The following is a 23023-nucleotide window of genomic DNA, read 5'->3' as shown; positions in this document are numbered from 1 at the left end:
GACAGGCAAATTCACATCACTGCAGGCCGTTTTTAAGGGTCAAAACTGCTTTAACTACTCTACTCTACAGTGCTCTAGACCTCTCTCAACTCTTTACAGAACGTGCCCAAGATAAATGGAGTTAATTTTAAGAAGCAATAACACGAATACATGTCCAACCATAAGGAAGATCAATGGCATCTCTTTCCAGTGCTCATTTTTAGACTGCATAATACAAAGTACTAATTGCTCATTATTTTTAAAATGCATTCATATAAAATGAAATGTTTTATAATTATTTTTGAAATACAAATTGGTATTGATTTCCATTTAATTCTGCTAAATTATGAATACAACGCATTTACTGCACTTAATGTTCTTACTGAAACACAATGACTATTAAAGGCTATATTCTTAGCTATAGCTCAGTTTCAATCACAGAGGTTCAAACTGCCAGGAATTTAGTAACAAAAAGCAGGTTGCAGGACCAATCCTGGAGTCTTATTCACAGGAATGCCATTAAAAATAAAGAAAATCAGTGTAATAGGTGACCACATAAACACTTTAAAAAGGTAGCTCAAACCGCAACTTACTGTAAGAAGCCAAATCGATCCGTGACTCTGTAAACCAGGTAATTGGCATCTTCCCAAGGCTCGATCTCTGCGCCTTCGCGTCCCTGTAACAGGGCATAAAGGAAGCCGTGACTGGCAATGTGGAAGAGCGAATCATTTCTTAAAATAAAAAGACCAAACAACAAGAGCTATCTTTTTTTTACTAAAAACAAGAGCATTATCGACCCTAATTAAATTTCCAAAGAAAACAAAGCACTATTTCTTTGTCACAAACTCTGGATGCTATCAAGCCTTGATCAGACGCGGGTCTTGGTAAGAAACCCACCGCAGGGGTAGAGGGAGCCGCAGGGCTGAGAACGAGCGCCACACGGGAAGGTGTCAGTGGGCACCCGGACCTCTCAGGAGACCAGCGCCTGCCCCGCCCGCCTCTCTCCTCTCCACTTCCCAGCTCCTCGGCCCCGAGGCCGCTCTGCCCACGTCTATCACAGCCTCCACGGTCAGACCCGGGGACACCGCCGTTCTCACCAAGGGGACGTGTCAGTACTGCTCACGGCCTGTTTCTCAACTTCATGGCACCACTGTCTCCCGGTTCTCCTTGTCCCTGCCCAGCTCCTCCATGCCAGCTCCTCCATGCCAGCTCCCGAGTGAGCACCTTCCGATGGGCACCTCCCAAGCGTGCCTGTGTCCAGAGCCCCAGCCTCAGCCTGCTGCCCTTTGCCCTCCCCTCCAGAGACTGTGAACTGATGGGCACAGGAGCCCGTGAGAAATGCACGCCAACCCTCACACTTCACACTCAGCACCCAACTGTCTCATGGAGTGTCCCAGAGGATATTTTATAACTGCTCACATGCTCCTGTGAGCACTGTGTGGGCAAGGACTGCAGTAACTCATGTGTACATAGTGACCCCATGAAGGCCTAGCACTGCGCCTGGTCACTAACTGTGAACTGCATGGAGGAAAAAGATACGCATGCAGGCATGAAAGAGAGCAGTAAATGAATTCTATTGGTTTTATTTAAATTAGGCCATTAAATAAATTAATTAGGTTTTCCATGAAGTGGAAATAATAATAACAATAATAATAATTATAATAATAATGATGATGATGATGATGAGAAACTGTGTCTGATGTTCCAAAGAACCAACTTAAAAACTCTAGGAGGAGTTCCTGCCGTGGTGCAGTGGGTTAATGATCCAGCTCACCTCTGCTGCACTGCCAGTTCCATCATGGCCTGGGTGAGTGGGTTAAGGATTCCATATGCCATGGGTATGGCCAAAAAATAAAAATAAAGACAAACTCTGGGAGCGTAATTGTTAAGTTGAGCACTGCCTGCGTGTCTCCCGAGAAGCAGGGCACTGCCCAGGTGGCCTTCTCTAATTTCATGTTCCTGTTATTCTCACAATCATCAAAAATAACAGATAAGAAAGTACATGCAAATGATATAAACATAAACCACGACATGGCTATAATGCATTACAGACCTCAAGAGATAGATAAGTAATAAGTACATATGTAAATTATCAACAACTGCGATTTTCTAGGGAACCAAAAACCAGATTCCATAACTAACTTAAGGTTACAATGCTAAAGGAGATAATACATCATGCATAAATTCAAATTTTCAGATCCATGTTAGATTTTTAACAGTGCATATCATTATAAATAAAATGGGTATTTAACTCTATATATTAAAGTATTAAAATATTTATTGAATACTTAGTATGGGCCAGACATGTCACAGGTAAATCATTCAAAAGAAATTCTTACCCTCAGCAAGTTTACATTCTAGGAGTGAGAACAGAGAACAAGTGTAATAAAAGTGTGCTGATAACCTAAATGCAATCGTGAAAAATAAGAAGAAAAGGGGACTAGAGAGAGCCAGCGGGGTGGAGGGGGTATGAAACTAGTCAGAGAAGACTTCGCTAAGCAGCAGCATCTGGCAAAAACCTGAAAGAAGAGGCAATGAGGCATGAGGATATCCAGGCAGAAGAAATAGTCAGTGCAAAGGCCCTGAGGCAGGAGCAAGCCTGGAAGAAGTGTCATTAGAAGAATCGCAAGGGACCAGAGCGGCTGAGCAGGAGGAAGAGAAAACACAGAGATGAAGTCAGGGAAAAAAGACGACTTCCACAGTCACGGGAGGTAAACAAACTGCTGCTGTAATTTAGGCTCTCCGAAAAGCAATCCATTTCTACTTTCATTTCTTTTAGAATAAAAATTACTCAAAGAGTAAATATGAATACTTACTCTGTCATATTTAGCAACTATTTCAGCTCGTTCCTGGGCAAGTTTGAGTGCTACATCCTGGTCTGAATCTGTAGAGAGATCCAATTTAAACGAACTGTTATTTAAAGATTTAAAAGTTAATTATAAAACTAAGACAAAACTGAATTCAGTAAGACAATGATTCAATGCTGTCTAAAATGACAAACCAGGAAAATCAAATAAACTTACAAGGATGAGTTAAGTATCTGCAGCTACAATTTTGAGATAGCAACATAAGGAGCATTTCGATGTTACGTACCATTCTCCAAAGAAAGCGAATCTGTTAACAGAGCCTTAACACATGCTAAATCCTCTCTCTCAAGAGTTAATTTTGGATCTAATTTCACAGAAATAAATATTAAAGTAGAAACTGAAGCTGAGAGCTCTAAGTTTTCAGATGAAATCCACTTGGGGAGATGATGAGCATTCAAGAAGGCTTTTTAAATTGTAGGCAAGACAGATTTCAGGAGTTAAAAAATCATTTCTCGTACATGACGGGTATACTCATTTCTTCATTTAGCTTCTCAGGTCCCCCTTATCGGCTGCCCCAACTACAATAATCTCCAATCTTACCACAACACACGGCCTTCTTTCGTATTACCACCAGCTTATCTCTCAAAAACGCAATTCTGACAACAAGAACAGATCAAAAACATGAAACAGTATGGGTATGATTACACACCCCAAGTACCATAAATAAAAATAAAAGACCAAAGACAGACTGTGTAAAAAGGCACCTCTGATCAAGGCGGAAAAGACCAACATTCCAGTGGAGAACTGGACAAAGGTCATGAGCGAGAAATTCACAGGAGGAACAACGGCAGCGACAGCCGCATCTGCGTTCCAAGTGCCCAGCAGATAAGAAGATCCTGCCAGCATCCGATACTGTGAAGAGCACTTTATATGCCTTATCACATTTAACTCTCAACAGACTTTGTCATATCTATTACACAAATTTTTAAAAATGAGGTTTAGAGTTTAACCAACTTGTTTAAGGCTACAAAGCTAGTAAACAGCAAAGCCAGGATTCACATTCAGACAATCCTGACCTCCACGGCCCACAATGTTAACCACTCCATATAAAAAAATATAAGGATGCGAAAATGACATCCAGTTAAAGACCTCACATGGAACACACACGCTTGTATCCATTCCTCCTAAAATCCTATTCAAATGGTAATATAGGGATTCTTTAAATTCCTGCCCTCAAAGGCCCAGCAAATGGAGGTTCCAGAGAGGAGGCAGGGGTGGGGTTCAAAGCGGGGAGTTAAAGGAGTCAGCTCCCCAGAGGTGATGGGAGAGCGTGTGTAACAGAAGAGGCTGAGGGCAGGGGGGAGAACCCAATCCTCACCCTCTAAGGGAGGAAACCTGGAGCAACGCCTACCCTAAAGCGCAGGAAGCAGCAGCACAGGCCTGTTATCTGGCACCAGAGAAGTCAACAGGGACGAAATCAGCTGCGAGCAGAGAGCGGCCACCTCTGGGGGTGGGCAGCAAGGAGGGAGGAGTGTGGAAATCAACTATTTTTCAAAGTAAGTTTTACAGACTGCTGAATCTTTAAACCAAGTATAGCTCTGATAAAAATAAAAGCTACATTTAAAAGCCAAGACATGGGAGGGAAATCAAACTCATTACAAACTAAGAAATACACGGTTTAAGATATATCACTTTGCACTTACCTTGGACTAATCAAAAAAAAAAGCATCAGTATTACTTAATGTTGACACAGTGTGGGCAAATGTACCGTAGCTTTCACCGTGGGTAGACTTACAAGTCCTTCTGGAAAGCAATCTGTCAACAGATACCAGAAATCTTTTTTTTTTTTTTTTTTTGTCTTTTAGGGCCACACCAGCGGCACAGGGAGGTTCCCAGGCTACAGGTCCAATCAGAGCTGTAGCTGCCGGCCTACACCACAGCCACGCCAGATCCGAGCCATGTCTGTGACCTACACTACAGCTCATGGCAATGCCAGATCCTTAACCCACTGAGCGAGGCCAGGGATCCAACCCGCAACCTCATGGTTCCTAGTTGTAGTTGTTTTCCACTGCGCTATCACAGGAACGCCTCAAAAATCTTAAAAGGAGGCATCTTCTAACAATTCCACCTCTAGGAATTTATGCCAATGAGATAATCAAATATGCACAAGGTTGTTCATAATAGTAAAAATAGCAGAATGGAAACTGTAAATTTTTTAAAGTCTATTTGAGAAAAATGTTTCTATCATTGCTTTTTTTCAGACAACAAAGTGTCAATATGCTATCCTTTGAGGGAAATGTGAATAAATAATATAGTGGTTCAACAAAACAACAAAAATACAGATCAGTTGTCCAGCTTTTCAGTTAAGTAATGCATTCAGAAGTCTGAGATAATTAGCTCAATTATACACATTTATTATCTGGTTTTAGACTTATGAACCTTGGCCAATTCCTTTTTCCCTCTTCTGGTGCCCAGTTTTAGCACATCACACTCCCTCTTCTACAAAAGGGGAGGGAAACCAAATTAATAGAAATTAAACTCAAGCTAGGAAACCTGACTAGTTTGATAATTCGGTTTCCACCATCACGAGAGCTAAGCACGAATTTCTATGGTTGACTAGGCCAAATTCAATAAATCAGCTCTTTGAAAGACAAATACCATGTGATATCACTTATATCTGGAATCTAATATATGGCACAAATGAACCTTTACATAGAAAAGAAATTCATGGACTTGGAGAACAGACTTGTGGTTGCCAAGGGGGAGGGAGTGGGACGGACCGGGAATCTGGGGTTAATAGATACAAACCATTTGGAATGGATAAGCAATGAGATCCTGCTGTATAGCACTGGGAACTGTATCTAGTCACTTGCAATGAAGCATGATGGCGGACAGTGTGAGAAAAAGAATGTGTGTATATATATGCATATGTATGTACATGTGACTGGATCACTTTGCTGTATAGCAGAAAATTGGCAGAACACTGTAAACCAACTATAATGGAAAAAATAAAAATAATTTTTCAGAAAGTATCAAGATCAAAAAAAGGGGGGGGGGCTCTTTCTTTGAATATATGGTACACCAGTCCTTTATTCTTGCTACTTAGTCCTAGGAGTCTCAACTCTATTTCCAACTTAACAACAAAATGTTTAAAAGTATAAAGGCAAGAACTAGAAATGGTACGGAGCTGGGAAGTGACAATGCAAAGTATATCAGGAAAACATCTTTGTGGCAAACTATAAAATATAATGTTTTACAGGGACCATATCCAGTCTAGAGATTTCCAGAAAGGACAACCTAGCCATAAAATAGAGGTTGTACTGGAACTGGATGAAACTGTATCCTAATTTTATGGGAGAAAAATGATGTAATTTAATACGATTAGAATAACTGACTTTACTCTAAATCAAGCAAGTCCTAATCTTTAAATTCCTTTAGAAAGTTCTTATCCTTGTATTTCCCCATGGAGGGAAAATTATGTATTATCAGTGAATGTATTCCAAAAAAAAAGAATAAAGTCAAACTAATTTTATAAAATATAGCCAAACCTGCTTCTTTGAAGAGACTAAATGGAAACGCCAATCTTTCCTAACACCAAGTTTAGAGACATTATTTAACAATATGAACCATGAGGCAATCATCTTTTGAGTAAGAAGTAGTGTCCTCATGCAGAATTCGCTACAGTTAGATCATGGTTACGTTATAGTTACATCATGCTGTCTGATGAATACTTGAGAAGTTCATTAAGAATCACAGAATACTCCCTTTGGTTTTGTTCTGATTGCTTCTTTAGAAATTCCACCACAGGACAAGGAGTCTGCCCTAAAAACACTGACCACAGAGGAGACCAGCAGCTGTCCCGTGTCTGTGCCTCCTTCCAGGCACCTGGTACACGGAGACAGCTGTGTGCCTGGGCACGTCCATCACACATCAGTATCAAACAAAAAGCCATCACAGTGCTCAAGCCAAATTAAACACAATTATTTTAACTGACCTTACATATAACGATGTTTTGATGTTTCGACATAAAAGAGGCCTATTTTAAGCAGTTTTAGAATCAGAAGTACACAGAAAACATCTCTGGGCACAAATGTATGGAAGGACATGACGACTATAGCATTTTAAGAAGGGATTTAAAAACTGACAACTGTAACATCTTAAGAAGACTAATTCCATTTAAACACAGGAACTTCTGATCCACCTGAAGTACATTTTTTTTTTTTAAGGCAGACACTGTAGTTAATTTGTAGGCAATGTAGTACCAAGTTAACCCCAAATTGCAATGAATAACTCATTCAAAGTGAGTAAATTTTAAATTCAACCCCATAAAACAAAACGGAGAGACCAGTTTTCCTAGTGTACATTTTGACAGATGAGTATCAACTAATGCACATGTTTAAAAACCAACAATTTCAATTTTAAAAGTACTTTACCCTTTGTTAGGGAACCAGCCTGGCCTTGGGAATTCACAACGGCCTCAGTCCTCATAGAGCAAACCTATCTCTTCCAAGACTCATCATCGCCCAGAGGTCACAGGCACACCGAGAGTGTCAGGCGGTCCCTCACACATTCAGCAGCGAACGGAAACAGACAAGCGCAAGGCAGCGCTACTGGAAACTATTTGTGAAACAAGCACAAGAAAGCAGAGGTCTGAGATACATTCTAAGGGGGAAAACAGACCACGCTGTGGTTACACGAACTAGGGACAGTCAAACAAAGATGATGTTGTGTTGAGGGTGAAAACATGGCTTTCAGGCTTGATCCCAAGTATGAACCACACCAGCCCACACCCAGCATTCCATCTAATAACAAACAGGGGCTTTAAAGGAGTAGCTTTGGAGCATGCCTTAACCTTGTATTTCAGAATTAGCCACATTCTTATTACTTTTAATCAAACTTGTCTTGGAGCAACAAAGAAATTTTTTTTTAATTTTTTTATTTTATTCCTCCATGAATTTTAAAGAAGAAAATTTTTATTTACAACATTAAACAAGCTAAGTAGGAATTTTCTTCTCAAGCATACCTTGTAACTGAATTTTTAACAGTATTGTTTTAAATGCGAAAGCTTCAGGCCCTGTTTCAGACACTAAGCAAATTTATACTAAATTCTGGAAGGTTTTTGTAAATTTTTAACACCCCTGCAGATATGCTAGTGATATAAATGTTTCATAAAACAATATGCATACCTACTGCAGGATGGCACTGTGAAATTTCCCATTCTATTTATTCTTTCCTTCATCTCTTCATTGCTTCCTTCTTTCTTTCTTTCTTTTTTTAAATGGGTTGGGACCTACCTACAATTTGGAAACCACTTGTAAAAGGGGCGGCCAATTAGTGGCATGGTAATACACATTAATTACGCTTAATGAATTAGGTGCACCCTCAGCTTAAGCCGGTTGTAACATTCAACATAAGCAAAAGATCTTAGAAACTTAGAAAGAGGGGAGAAGCTCAAACCATAAACCTAGGAGGAGAATCAGACTGGCATTAAATTTCTTATCAGACAGATGGCAGTGAAGGACTTATTTTCAAAGTTCTGAGGAAAAAAATAGCATAAACTTGGAATTCTATACCGAGCCAAACAAGTGATCCAGTAGGAATGAAAAATAAAAACACTGTGGGATATCACAAGGTGTGGTGAGCTGAAGAGACTCCCCTAAAGAGGTCCACATCCTAACCTCTGGAACTGGTGGATGTATAGGGAAAAGGGAATTTGCAGATGTAATTAAGATCTTGAGATGGGAAGCTGATGCTGGATTGTGTAATGGGAGGCACAACACCATCGCAGCCCCTTAGGAGAGGGAGACAAGCTCAAAGGATGAAGTGGAGGCGGGGATGGATGCAGGAGATTGGCCAGCAACCAAGGAAAGCAGGCGGCCCCCAGAAGCCAGACAAGCAAGGGATCCCAGAAGGAACAGCCCTGCTGACACCTTGACTTTAGGCCAGTGAAACTGGTTTCAGATTTCTGGCCTCCAGAACTCTAAGAGAAGTAATTTATGTTGTTATCTAAGCCAACGGGTTTGTGACAGTTTGTTATGGCAGCAATAGGAAACTAATATAATGATTCAAAATTTGCTGCCTAAACAATGTTTCTTTGACAATGACTCTCTCCTTGTCCAAGCTTCAGCCCTCTCCTTTACTAGACCTTGACCTTGGCCTCCCATCCTGTCTTCAGCCTGCCTAGTCCAGCTGTAGCAAGAACTTCAGTGACAGCCTCCCCCCCACCCTTGACATCTCATCATCCTTGACATCTGCTCAGAATCCTCATCCCACACCCCTGCTATCTGCTAACCCTGGCCTGGCTCTACCAAAACCCTGGTGAACTTGGTCTGGCAAGAATCCCCCCCAACCCTTAATGTCTCTTCTTAGTGATTTTCCCCCATACTGTGATAGTCCTGATATTTATGATAGCCCTGAATAAAGGTCTCTTTATTGTTTTAATAAATGTCAGAATATTTTTTCTTTAACAGAATCAAAAAGTGCAGACACCAGAACCATGAACTCTCCGGAGGCTAAACTTGGACATTTCCAGATGCCAACAGTGTAACTAGACTACATTAGAATAGGAAATGCAAGGTGTCTTCAAGGATAAAGTGGATTGTAGGCAACATATAGAGCACAGATATTATCAGTGATACACTAAAAGCCTACATATAAAAGATAACAAAAAGAAGGTAAGGGGACCATGAAAAATCTCAGAACAAACAAAGCAGAGAGTGACAGAAGTCATGGTCAAATATGAAGTAATGTACAAAGGGGCAAGGCTACGAATTTGATACATATACGAAAAGCGAATTCATCTGACCTTGACACTTGCAACATCAGGATTATATTCCCTTCCTACCTCATCATAAGTGAGATTTAAGTAAATTATATTGTCTTTATCATTATATAAGAATTGTATTGGCTTTAAATGTTCATAATCAACTAGATACAGTGTCTAAAATTGCTTACTGCATGTATGCATGCACACACATTTATTTAAATGCCTCTCTTCTATTCAAAAACTAGAATAAGTCCATAAATCTATTTAAAAATTTTTTATTTTATTTAAAAAAATTTTCATTTCCCCAATACATGATTTTTTTTCTACTGTACAGCATGGTGACCCAGTTACACATACATGTATACATTCTTTTTTCTCACATTATCATGCTCCATCATAAGGGACAGAGTTCTCAGTGCTACACAGCAGGATCTCATTGCTAATCTGTTCCAAAGACAAGAGTCTGCATCTATTAATCCCAAGCTCCCAATCCATCCCACTTCCTCCCCCTCCCCATTGGCAACCACAAGTCTACTCTCCAAGTCCATGATTTTCTTTTCTGTGGAAAGGTTCATTTGTGCCTTATATTAGATTCCAAGTATGAGTGACATCATATGGTATTTGTCTTTCTCTTTCTGACTTACTTCACTCAGTATGAGGGTCTCTAGTTCCATCCATGTTGCTGCAAATGGCATTATGTCATTCTTTTTTATGGCTAAATAGTATTTCATTGTGTATCTATACCACATCTTCCTAATCCTATCATCCATCGATGGACATTTGGGCTGTTTCCATGTCTTGGCTATTGTGAATAGTGCTGCAATGAACATGCGGGTAGATGTGTCTTTTTTAAGCAAAGTTGTGTCCGGATATATATCCCAAGAGTGGGATTGCTGGGTCATATGGTAGTTCCATGTACAGTTTTCTAAGGTACCTCCATACTGTTCTCTAGTGGTTGTACTAGCTTACCTTCCCACCAACAGTGCAGGAGGGTTCCCTTTTCTCCACAGCCCCTCCAGCATTTGTTATTTGTAGACTTATTAATGATGGCCATTCTGACTGGTGTGAGGTGGTATCTCATGGTAGTTTTGATTTGCATTTCTCTAATAATCAGGGATGCTGAGCATTTTCTCATATATATAAATCGAGACCTTACTTTTCTTTTGCTTCAGAGTACATCTTCAAGCTCATGTACATCAATACCTACCCAGGCTGTGCCAATAAAGGTTTGGTAACTGGTTCTTAGAGGGAAGAAATATAGGCTGTGAGCCTTGCTTTTCGGCATCTGCCAATTTCTATACTGCAAATGTTCCCACCATGTGGCCAATCACCAAGCTACAATGTGAGTCACTGAATGCAGGGTTCAGGCTGGCTCTAGCAGCTTAGTGGGTTTATCGGAACCTCTTCCAGAGCTGGAAAGTTTCCAAATGCATGAACATAATTTGTTCAACCAGTCTTCTCTTAGGAATGTGAACCAGGATAAACTCAAGTCGATTTGTATTGACGGTTAAAGATGAAACATCATGAGGTGAAGAACTTAACAGGTTATGGCAATCAAACCTGAAAAAATGAGGAAGCAGAAACTATCAGTAAGCGGAGAAAAAGAAGGTGCAGAGAGGAACTCAGAACCCAATATGCAGAGTAAAGCAGAGTCACCACCAGAGAGACCTTTCAGCCTAAAAAGAGGCAGAACAGCCCATCCCTGAGCTGCCGCAAGCTGTGGTTCCTGATGGCTTTTCCCTTCCTGTTCAATGTATGTGTATAGCAAACACTTTTTTCCTGAAAATATCTGAGAAGTTATTTATGTCTACAATCGAGTTCTTTAATTCCATCTCATCATTCAATCAGAAGAAGCCCTAAGTATCAACGGCGCTTAAACAACGGATTATTTAATTACTTGAGTAATTTCAGGTATCATACCACTTTCTTCATAAACCACGGACTAAGATCTATCAATAATAAAGATTCTTTTGATGATGAAAGCTTTTTATTTATTTGTTTGGTTTTGTTCTTTTTTGTCGTCTTAGGGCCACACCCGAAGCACATGGAGGTTCCCAGGCTAGGGGTGGAAGCAGAGCTGGGCTGCCGGCCTATGCCACAGCCACCGCAGCTCGGGGTCCTCAACCCAAGGGTCTGGTCCCCATCCGCAGGGATGCTAGTCACACTCGTTTCCGCTGAGCTACAACAGGAACGCCTAATGATACAACCTGAAGAGGCAGCAAAGCTACAAGCTTCAGCATTTATTCTGCCATGCTCTAGTTCCAAGGCTGGAGGCAATGCTCAGGGGAGCAAAGCAGACTTCAACAGAGCAACATTAAATACAACTAAAAACAAACAGGAGTCCCATCGTGGCTCAGCAGTAACAAACCCAACTAGGATCCATGAGCATGCGGCTTCGATCCCTGGCCTCGCTCAGTGGGTTAAAGGATCTAGTGCTGCCATGAGCTGTGGTATAGGTCGCAGACTCGGCTCGGATCCCATGTTCTGTGGCTGTGGCACAGGCCGACAGCTGCAGTGCCAATTCGACCCCTAGCCTGGGAACCTCCATATGCCGTGAGTGTGGCAGATAAATAAACAGATAGATAGATTCACTTATTTTCACTGGTCACGCTGTGAGAAATGAAATGAAATAGAGGCACCTAAAAGTGACATATACCTGTCCTCCCCGCAAGAAAGTTAATTCTGGAAGAGCATCCCAGGAGACCCGGTCATCCTTAACCAAAAGCACCACCCTGGTGGTCCTGTGAGAAGAAGCCATCCAGAATATCTCCCCCCCACCCCACCCACTGCGTCCTGCTCACTCCCTCTGCCGGGAGGGCCCTAACCCACGCCTTATCTGCATTCCTCCAGCACAGTCCACTCCCAACTCTCACTCCTCAGTTGATTCCACTTTCAACAAACACCTTATCAAAAAATACACCATCTCAAAAAAAACCCATTTCTCTCCTTCCTTCCCCCTCTGGTGTAACAGCCTTAGAAAAATCATTTGGCTTCCTTCCCTCTTTCCATGTTAACTTGAGACAAAACAAAAACAAAAGATTCTGATCACGGCTGCAATTATGAAAATAGTGTAACTAATCATGGTCAAGGAGGGGACAACCAAAGGCTGAAAGTTAAATACAGGAAAGAACTGATGCCATAAACCCAAAAGCGCTCAGAAATGCCCCAATTTCCTTTTTAAAAGAGCCACACAAGTTTCCGAATACATCTTCATATTCGAATCTCTGGTGTAATATGCATTGTCTGACACAATGAAAGTGTTCAGCAGCCAAAAAAAAAAAAAGAATGGAGTTGCCATCGTGGCACAGTGAAAACGAATCCGACTGGGAACCATGAGGTTTCGGGTTCAAACCCTGACCTCGCTCAATGGGTTAAGCGTTGCCATGAGCTGTGGTGTAGGCCGGTGGCTACAGCTCTGATTAGACCCCTAGCCTGGAAAGCTCCATATGCCACTGATGCGGCCCTAAAAAGACAAAAAAAAAAAAGTGTTCGGGAGAGCCTGCTGCAGCACAGCAGGTTAAAGACCTGATGTTAATGCAGCTGTGGTATAGGGTGCAGCTGCAGCTCAGATTTGAACCCTGACCCAGGAACTTTCATATGCCATGGATGCAGGGGGGCATTCAAAACAGTAAGCTTAAATGCTCTTCAATTATAGCTTTTCTTTTAATTTGTCAGTTATATCTTTCCTTCAAAATATTTCTATTTTCTGCCTAGCAGCATGATATCAACATTTTTCATTATATCAGTAGTTTTTCAATTTTTCATTAAATTTTCAGAACAGATTTTTTCAAATTCTTTTTTTTTTTTTTTTTTTTTTTGCACCCGAGGCGCATGAAGGTTCTCGGGTTAGTTGCTGATTCAGAGCTGTAGCCGCTGGCCTATACCACATCCACAGCAATGCCAGATCCGAGCCACATCTGCAACCTACACCACCGCTCATGACAATGCCAGATCCTTAACCCACTGAGCGAGGCCAGGGATCGAACCCAAAACCTCATGGTTTCCAGTCAGATTCGTTTCCGCTGCACCATGATGGGAACTCCCAAACAAATCCTTACACAGAAGCCCACTTTTAAAGCGAGGAGTCTAAGTGGGGTGGAGGAAAGGCGTGGCAGAGTTCTTCTCTGTTAGCACGTCTGCTCCCAGGAGTTCTCTTCCAGCACTTCCCCGACTGCCATCTCAACTTCCCCTTCACAGCATCGCTCACAATTCTCAGGGTCCTTCTCTTGCTTTTACCACAAAGATCAGCCTTTTATAATTGGTACGTTGTTTGCTTCACTTTGTGTGTAAGCATCTATTTTTAAGACCTGAAGGAGTAGGACACATCACCAAAATGTGGAGCACCCAGTATCAGGTAGGTATTTAATATTTCTGTAACTAAGAAAATACTTAAAACTTTCACTGTAACAATTCCAAGGCAGGCTTCTATGACTTGCTTCCTGATTTCTAGAAAGATGAGAAACAAAATAATTTCTAAAGTCCTACAAACAATTACTGACAAGGATTCATTATAACAGGGAGGACACATTTTTTAACTTCAAATTTCATCATGGCTACAGACTTTCCAGAAGATTCACTTTACTAGTTCCCACTGCCGCAAAAGTAGAACTGTATTTACAATCTGCGACACACAATAAATTATTGAATATACTTATTTCCATGTCTCTTTAATTAAACTGTAACCTCCATTCATCTTGGTCATCTCTTGTGTCTATCACAGTGTGTGGCACACGGTAGCTGCTGACTCAATATTTCTTAAAGGCATAAAAAAATTACTCAAAATTAGTTACTAATGTGAATTATTCCACCAGTTAAATACTTAATATGTCCATTTATTTATTCATTTGCTTCTTCCAGCAAACTTTGCTAAAGATTTTTAGCTTTCTCATCTATTTTCTTGTTATTTTAAAAAATTCTATTTCAAGGTAGCATTTGAAATTTTATGAAGACTCAGACATGAGAAGTCACAATCAATTTCTGATTAGCACACCTGATTATCTAAACGACCTTCAAATTCATTAAGGAATGAATGGATGGGTGGATGGATGGGGCTCCTGAAAGATGAAGGAAACCAGAGGCTTGTTTGGTCTGGGTTCCAGCCTCTGCTCTTCACGCCTTCCCTTTATCCATCTCCCAGCCTACTCCTTGGCGGCCAGAGGCTTGCTCTCCTTACCGGGAGCGCCTGCTCACTGGCTGTGAGCCTCCACCGCGTTCCAAGTCCACAATGGAGGCCTCCAGCTGCTGCAACCCTCCAAACCCCCTCCCTGCTCTTCCCTCCCTCCTCTCTTGGGAGCAGGATTTGGGGTTGGCCTGGCTGAGCTCCATCGCTTACTTGCTCAGCCTCCCTGTCCCTGAGCACATCCTTCTGATCTGCTCTCCATGCCCTGCAGGGGGACCTGAGGTGGCTGGGCTGTGCCAGTCACTGGGTAGGTAAGTCTAAATCAAGGGAGGCTGATAAGCCCTTTCCACTTCAGAGCTAACGTCCTGTCCTCGGATCAGCCAGCAGAGGAGCCATGTTCACCTCCATCTATCAGTCTCCTGTGTCTTACTTCTCAAAAAGACACAGCATCACTACTGGTTCCCTGTAACTCCCAAAATCAGACTTGTAACTCCTACATTTATGGGTAAGATGATTCACAGAGAAAAAGGATATGAAGTGATGTAACAATGTTTAAATACCATTACTACTGATGAGAAACATAATTACTAGTAGTTGAATGGGGTGTAATTTCCACATTTGGGGGCAGGGTTGAATGACAAAACTGCCAACAGATACTTAGAAACAAGACAAGCTTATGAGTCATTTTACTCACTTAACCCCACCTACAGTTGCTGGCAAACCCAAGGTTACACCTTAGCAGTCTCTGCAGCAGTGTGAGAGCAAGACTCTATTATTAACAGATGACACAGACTAGTGTGTAACAACTCCTTGTTTGTGGATACTTTATAACCTGCTTCATGAGGGTTTAATAAGTACCAGATATTCATTATGCATTTACCACGCATCAACTCAAACACCATTCTCACAGCAACCTACTCTGTTAGTATTACGACCCTCCCCAATTCACACACAGGGATGTGACACAGGGGAGGTGAAGTGATTCTGATCCTAGGGGGAAAAGCGACTGAGCAGGGCTGAGTCTAACTGACTTCAGAGCCCTGTTTCTACCCACCAAACCATCTGCTGAAGTTTGAGTGGACGGTCTTCTATTTCCTCTCACCTCTGCTATTCCTTATACTTCTTTCCTTAGAAACATATCTATCTGTGATTGCTATGAATTTTAACAGTTGTGTTTTCTGGGTTCCTATAGCCTTCCAATCTTATCACCCTAAACTGTCAATTACTTGTGCAAAATGGAGACAGACGGTATTGTACAGAATCCAAGAACCATTTATATGAAATATTCTTTGTGATCACAAGTAACTGTACCTCCTATACTACATTTTAAGTGGTGTACTTTAGGATAATAACAGGAGATGATCAAGAAACAGAAAAAAAAAAAAACCCTGACAGGATAATCACTAAATGGATACTGAAGTTAACTTTACTAAAATACTTTATGCTTTTAGCAGATACTAAATCAAATGCCTTCACAATTAATTTCTATAATAACAGAAAGGATTCTGTTGAATCCACGTCATTTACTTAACTTTCACAACTCAGTTCACTCAGAATAGTTAAGCTTGTGTAGTTTTTTTAATTAACAATAAAATTTTGTATTGAATTCAGCTCAACGGGTATTAACAAGAATGAGGCAACTGCAGCAAATTCCTGTAGACCAGATATAAAACAAATGGAAAAGAAGAGAACTCACAGAATGCTCACCCTAATAGCAAGTAACTAATACCACAGCTGGTTTGGCAAGCTCTCCTCTCAACCCAAAGGTAACTGTTCTACTCTTTAAATCAAAAATGCAAATATGCAGGAACCAAACTGTGCCCAAAATGGTACACAAAAATGAGAAGTAGGTAGTAAGCAGGAAGAACTGTATTAATACATAAATAAAAGTATGAGCTATGTAATAAGCATTTGGTCCTTGAATGGTCCTTAGGTTTGCATTGCAACATAAGGCCACTAAAAGCCAGCAATGTGGGATATAATAAGTTTAAGTGCCCACATCAAATGGAAGCTGTCCTTCATTCAGTCATTTAAAAAAGGGAGTGCCCCTAACTCTGAGCACGCCTCCATATAATTCTCACAACACACAGCTATGTTCAGTACACCTCACCTCACAAATCCTAAGGACACGATCTCTACATATCTCATGTGTGTATGTGTTTCACACCACGTGTAGTCTTTACATGGTTACTGTTACTGTGTAATAATGTTGTGTTAGAGTGTGTACAGCTAAGATTTCTTTTACATAATGAACATCAAAAGTGCTCTACATATCGGGTCATCCCTGATCAGGAGTCTAGATGAATTAATACCAGTGAAGTCAGGCTCACAGGTCAGGCGCTTACTCTGCACCCATCTAAAAGTCCTATGTATATTATTTCATTTAATGTCCTCACATCACAACTATGAGGTAGTTACCATTATCATTCATTTAAGAGCTGTGAAAATTGTTAGGTTAAGGAACTTGCAAGGATCACACAGCTTTGAAGTTGCAAGAGTGGCTTTCAGACCAAGGCAATAAGGCTCCCGAGCGCTCTTAATAACTCCGCATGGTCTCTGAATAAATAAAATGGCAAGCAAAGGAACAAAGGCTTATCAAGAGGATCTGTCAACAGGGATCCTCAAAGCAGCATCAAATAAGAGCAAGAGGCCAAGGAAATGCCCTCCAGTCAAAAGGAAGCCAACACGTTTCTGAAGGGAAAAGGCCAGAAAAGCAGTGGAGAAAATGAAGACCGCTCAGAAAGGAAGAACAGTTTGCCTGTTAACAGCTGGTACCTGTTTGCTATTATCATCATCCATTAGGCACAATGCTAGGTACACAGAAAATCGCATTTAATATTTAACAGCCTTATTATAATTGACATCTTATAGATGAGAAAAACGAAACGAAGAGGTCAAGCAGCTTGTCCAAGGCTACATTATAGTCACAGCACAACTCACATTCAAAGACGGAGGCTCCAAAGATGTTCTGCTCACTATGCTGGGGGCGGGGGCGGGGGCGGGGGGGAGAGGCTCTCAATCAATAAGGTCTCAGCAACCAAGAAACCAGTGCACAGCCCCCAGGAAGTGGGTTAGGTGACTTCGGGGTGCTCAAACCTACTGCTCTGCTTGTGTCTCCCCAAGTGAATCTCTCACTCCAAGAAAAGACAATCTGCCTAGATCTGAAATTGACTACTTACCAGAGTTACTTATTTCTGTACACTTTCAGATACCCAAGTTTCCAAGGTTTTACTCCACTGATACCATAAAGCTGCCACAGTTTTAAGTATACAAAATGCATTTGCATAGTACCTGATTACTATAAATAAGCAAGCAAATTTTTCCAAAGTTGAAGGCAGTTTAATATTTTTCCAATGTGAGGCAGCTAAATATTGTTAACATACACGACTAGACACAACTAAGCTCGTTTTGTTACGCTTAGTTACCAAGGGCCAGCCCCTAGGCAGCCAACAGGGAAGTGCGCGTTCCCCACCAACAGCAGCACTCGTAATGCTTGTCAGTCTGATTCATACTCTCTCTTCAATATAACCCGACCCTGCGCTTATTTTTCTTCAAGCCCTTTCAAACACACCTTTATTTTTTTTCTATATACAGCACATAACGTTCTTATAAAGATTCACCAACCCTAAAGTATATCAAACTTTAAAAAATAATATGGCCAGCACATCTACTACTGGCAATTTACAGTATGTAAGTATTGTACAGAGACTTCGGTATTCCCCTGATAAAGATATCTTAATAAAATGAAACAGGAGTTCCTGCTGTGGCAAGGTGGGTTAAGAATCCAACTGCAGTGGCTAGGGTCACTGTGGAGGCACCGGTTCAACCCCGAGCCTGGTGCAGCAGGCTAAAGGATCAAGCGTTGCCACAGCTGTGGTGAAGGTTGCTAATGTAGCTCAGATTCAAGCCCTGGCCCAGGAATTTCTGGAAGGAGGGAGGGAGGGGGAAGGAAGGAAGGAAGGAAGGAAGAGAGGGAGGGAGGGACACTGTGCACCAGAGCCAAAGCATGGGCAGCGAAGTTATCACATCACTGTTCCAGTGGAGGCACAGCCATGTCACACAACATCCACTTACTATCAGTCCCATCTGAATATCATCTTGGAACAGAAATGGGCATAATTTAAAGAATGACCTGACACTTTCACAAACTCTTGACCCTTGACTTATATAAATGCCAAAATATAAATAAAAGCATTTTCAAGCTGAGTTCAAGAAAATCAGCACTGTAACATACTACTATTAGCCTATCTCTAATAAATAATAACCTAGGGTCAAGAAACAAATCCTCTTCATTTTTGGCACTTTGTTGGCTACCAGCAGGATAGGTAATAAAGTTTCTTTAACCCATGTACCTATGGTCGACTAATCTGTAACAAAGGAGGCAGGAATATACAATGGAGAAAAGACAGTCCCTTCAATAAGTGGTGTTGGAAAAACTAACAGCTACATGTAAAAGAATGAAATTAGAACACTCTCTAACACCACACACAAAAATAAACCCGAAATGGATTAAAGATCTAAATATAAGACTAGATACTATAAAACTCTTCGAGGAAAACACAGGCTGAACACTCTGTGACATAAACCGCAGTATTATCTTCTCAGATCCACCTCCTAGAGTAATGACGGTAAAAGCAAAAAAAAACAAATAGGGGAGTTCCCGTCGTGGCGCAGTGGTTAACGAATCCGACTAGGAACCTTGAGGTTGTGGGTTCGGTCCCTGCCCTTGCTCAGTGGGTTAACGATCCGGCGTTGCCGTGAGCTGTGGTGTAGGTTGCAGACGGGGCTCGGATCCCGCGTTGCTGTGGCTCTGGCGTAGGCCGGTGGCTACAGCTCCGATTCAACCCCTAGCCTGGGAACCTCCATATGCTGCGGGAGCGGCCCAAGAAATAGCAACAACAACAACAACAACAACAACAACAACAAAAACAAAAAAAAACAAATAGGACCTAATTAAACTTAAAAGTTTTTGCACAACAAAGGAAACCCTAAAAAAAAAAAAAAAAGGCACCCACAGAAATATCTGCAAATGAAGTGACTGACAAGGGGTTAGTTTCCAAAATATATAAACACCTGCTGCAGCTCAATACCAAAAAAACAAAAAACTCCATCAAAAAATGGGCAAAAGATCTAAACAGACAATTCTCCAAAGACATACGAATGGCCAAAAAACACATGAAAAGATGTTCAACATCACTAATTTTTGGAGAAATGCAAATCAAAACTACTATGAAGTACCACCTTACACCAGCCGGAATAGCCATCATCAAAAAGTCCTTAAACAACAAACACTGGTGAGGGTGTGAAGAAAAACCCTCTTACACTGTTGGTGGGAATGTAAATGGGTATAACTACTATGGAAAGCAATATGGAGATTCCCCAAAAAACTAAAAATAGAACTACCATATAATCCATCAATCCCAATCCTGGGCATCTATCCAGAGAAAACCATGACTCAAAAAGATACATGTAACCCAATGTTTATTACAGCACTATATACCACAGCCAAAACATGGAAGAACCTGAATGTCCATCGACAGAGGAGTGGCTAAAGACATGGTACAAATATACGATAGAATATTAGCCATAAAAAAGAATGAAATAATGGCATTTGCAGCAACATGGATAGACCTAGAAATTATCATACTAAGTGAAGTTAGTCAGACAGTGAGACGTAAACATGATATGCTATCACTTACATGTGGAATCTTAAAAAAGGATACAAATGAACTTATTTGCAGAACAGAAAAAGACTCACAGACTTTGAAAAAGTTGTGGGTACCAAAGGGAGCAGGTTGGGGAAGGGATGGACTGGGGTTTGGGAAGGAAATGTTCTCAAATTAGGTTGTGATGATGGTTATACAACTATAAATATAGTAAAATTCATTGAATTAAAAATAGAAAGAAATGAGAGTTCCCATCGTGGTGCAGCGGAAACCAACCCGACTAGGAACCATGAGGTCAAGGGTTCGTTCGATCCCTGGCCTTGCTCAGTGGGTTACGGATCCGGTGTTGCCTGAGCTGTGGTGTAAGTTGCAGATGCAGCTTGGATCTGGCATTGCAATAGCTATGGTGTAGGCCAGCAGCTGTAGCTCTGATTCGACCCCTAGCCTGGGAACCTCTATATGCTGTGGGTGTGGCCCTAAAAAGCAAAAAGAAAGAAATGTATGAGGCCTATGTGGAAAAAAATGTCCTTAACATATTAAGTGAAAAAAACCCAAGGTGCAAAATGTGTACATAGTGTAATCTCACTTGTTTTGTTTTTGTTTTTTGCTTTTTTAGGGCCTCACCTGCGGAACATGGAAGTTCCCAGATAACCACAGCAACGGGGGGTCTGAGCTAGTCTGCAACCTACACAACAGCTCGTGGCAATGCCGAATCCTTAACTCACTGATCGAGGCCAGGGATGGAACCTGCATTTTCATGGTTCCTAGTCAGGCCCGTTAACCACTGAGCCATGAATGGAACTCTTCACTTGTATTTTAAAAAATAAAAATTCTTTGGTGAAACCCTCCCTAAATAAATAAATAAAGTTTCCTTAGCTTTACCCTTGGGAAAAATTTGAAAACTAATTCCGAAAGTAGGCCCAATGTGTGTGGCCATGCTTATTCAGCAGTTGGCGGGCCAGCCAGGGGCCCAGGACCAGGCCGAAGAAGCAGCAGATCGGGGAGCCTGGTCAAGGCAGCAGGCACCCTGGTCCCAGAGAGGAAGGGGGACTCACACCACATCACAACATAGGCAGCAGGAAAAGGACACACCGAGAGCCATGAGGGCGAAATAGAGAGGGAAATTGATGCTGGCTGGCGAGGCAGGAAAGACCTGGAAAAGGAGGTGACCCTTCCTGTGACATCTCAGCTGCAGCGAACACGTAAGTAAATGAAGGTCAGATTAAAAACATAAACACCAGCTTTCCCTTGGAGAAGTGAGGTGGTTTAAGCCCTCCAAAAGTTATTAATTCAAAAACTACTGAGCACAATGTGTTGCCATTGTACCTGGCTACTGTGAATACATACAGATAAAACACAATTCTTCAAAAGATCAGAGTCTTTTGAGAGAGAAGAATAAAGAATCAACTGTAAACCAAGTGATAAATACCCCTTAATAGATGTCTTTTTAAAATGCTACAGAGAAGAAAAAAAGACTTTACCTATAAGACAACATCTGACCGAAGTTAAAGAATGGTGGAAACTCACAAGCAGAAAAGCCCATGATGTTCCAACGAAAAGCTGCAGCTCACGGCAACGGGCATGGCTACTTCACGGCCCCTTTCTTGACAGTCATGCTGGGCAGGAAAGAGAGGTCTTCAAACTTCCATCATTCCTCCTCCTCCTCTTCTCTATAATATCCCACCCACCACAACTGGAACAAGAGGAAATCTCCTGGCACAAAATTTAAGCGTATACAGGAAAATAAGCAAGGGAAAAGATGCGGGGATTAGAAATGAGTTTAAGGCCATAAAGAATGTAAAATGAACTTAACTAAGTTTTTACATATATATATTTTTTGAAGATTAATACAGTTTACTTCTTAGACTGAAACTCCTTTTTCTTTTTCTTTTCTTTTTCTTTTTTTTTTTTTTTTTGCAGTTTGGTGGGGTTTTTAAATTTTTTTTATTACAATTGATTTACATTGTTCTGTCAATTTCTGCTGTAGGACAAAGCAACCCAGTCATACGTCTATACGCATTCTCTTTCTCATATTATATTTCCTTGCGTTGCACCACAAGTGATTGGTCATGGATCCCTTTGCTACAGAACAGGACCTCACTGTCTACCCATTCTAAATGTTAACAGTTTGCATCTATTAACCCCAAACTCCCAGTCCACCCCACTCCCACTCCCTCCCCCTCGGGAACCACAAGTCTGCTGTCTATATTCATGAGTCTGTTTCTATTCTGTATATAGGCTCGTCTGTGCCATATTTTAGACTGCATATATAAGTGGTATCATACGTCTTTCTTTTTCTGACTTCACTTGGTATGAGACTCTCTAGTTCCATCCATGGTGCTGCAAATGGCATTACCTTGTTCTTTTTTTATGGCTGAGTAGTATTCCATTTGTATATGTACCATATCTTCTTAATCCATTCACCTGTTGATGGACATTTAGGTTGTTTTCATGTCTTGGCTATTGTGAATAGTGCTGCAATGAACAGAGGGGTGCGTGTATCTTTCTGAATGAAAATTTTGTCTGAATACATTCCCAGAAGTGGGATTGCTGGATCATATGACAGTTCTATATTGAGTTTTCTGGGGCACCTCCATACTGTTTTCCATAGTGGTTGTACCAATTTACACTCCCGCCAACAGTGCAAGAGGGTTCCCTTTCCTCCACACCCTCTCCAGCATTTGTT

At 41.2% G+C, this 23023-nt stretch overlaps 1 protein-coding gene across 20 annotated transcripts in view; it reads right to left on the bottom strand.

Moving 5' to 3' along the window:
• USP6NL (USP6 N-terminal like) overlaps positions 1-23023 on the bottom strand; it is a 152655-nt gene that overhangs the window by 56455 nt on the left and 73177 nt on the right. For 11 of the 20 annotated variants that reach the window (XM_084980521.1, XM_084980533.1, XM_021064995.2 and 8 more), the window contains 2 exons: positions 2796-2863; positions 573-655 (listed from right to left, as the gene is read on the bottom strand). In XM_084980521.1, the coding sequence (XP_084836647.1) occupies positions 573-655; positions 2796-2803 (91 nt within the window). In that variant the 5' untranslated portion in view covers positions 2804-2863. Of the gene's footprint in view, positions 1-572; positions 656-2795; positions 2864-3072; positions 3332-3386; positions 3652-7219; positions 7399-23023 lie in introns of those variants that run through there. The other 9 variants (XM_084980523.1, XM_084980528.1, XM_084980532.1 and 6 more) reach the window with 4 other exon arrangements.

The sequence above is a fragment of the Sus scrofa genome, chromosome 10 (assembly GCF_054392235.1).
Source record: "Sus scrofa isolate SSC_HxYL_T2T_F1_AM1 chromosome 10, Sscrofa_HxYL_maternal_Yorkshire_Landrace_v2.0, whole genome shotgun sequence".
Classification (NCBI taxonomy): domain Eukaryota; kingdom Metazoa; phylum Chordata; class Mammalia; order Artiodactyla; family Suidae; genus Sus; species Sus scrofa.
Note: the sequence above shows the minus strand (reverse complement) of the source record. Positions and strands in the feature narration are given on the sequence as shown.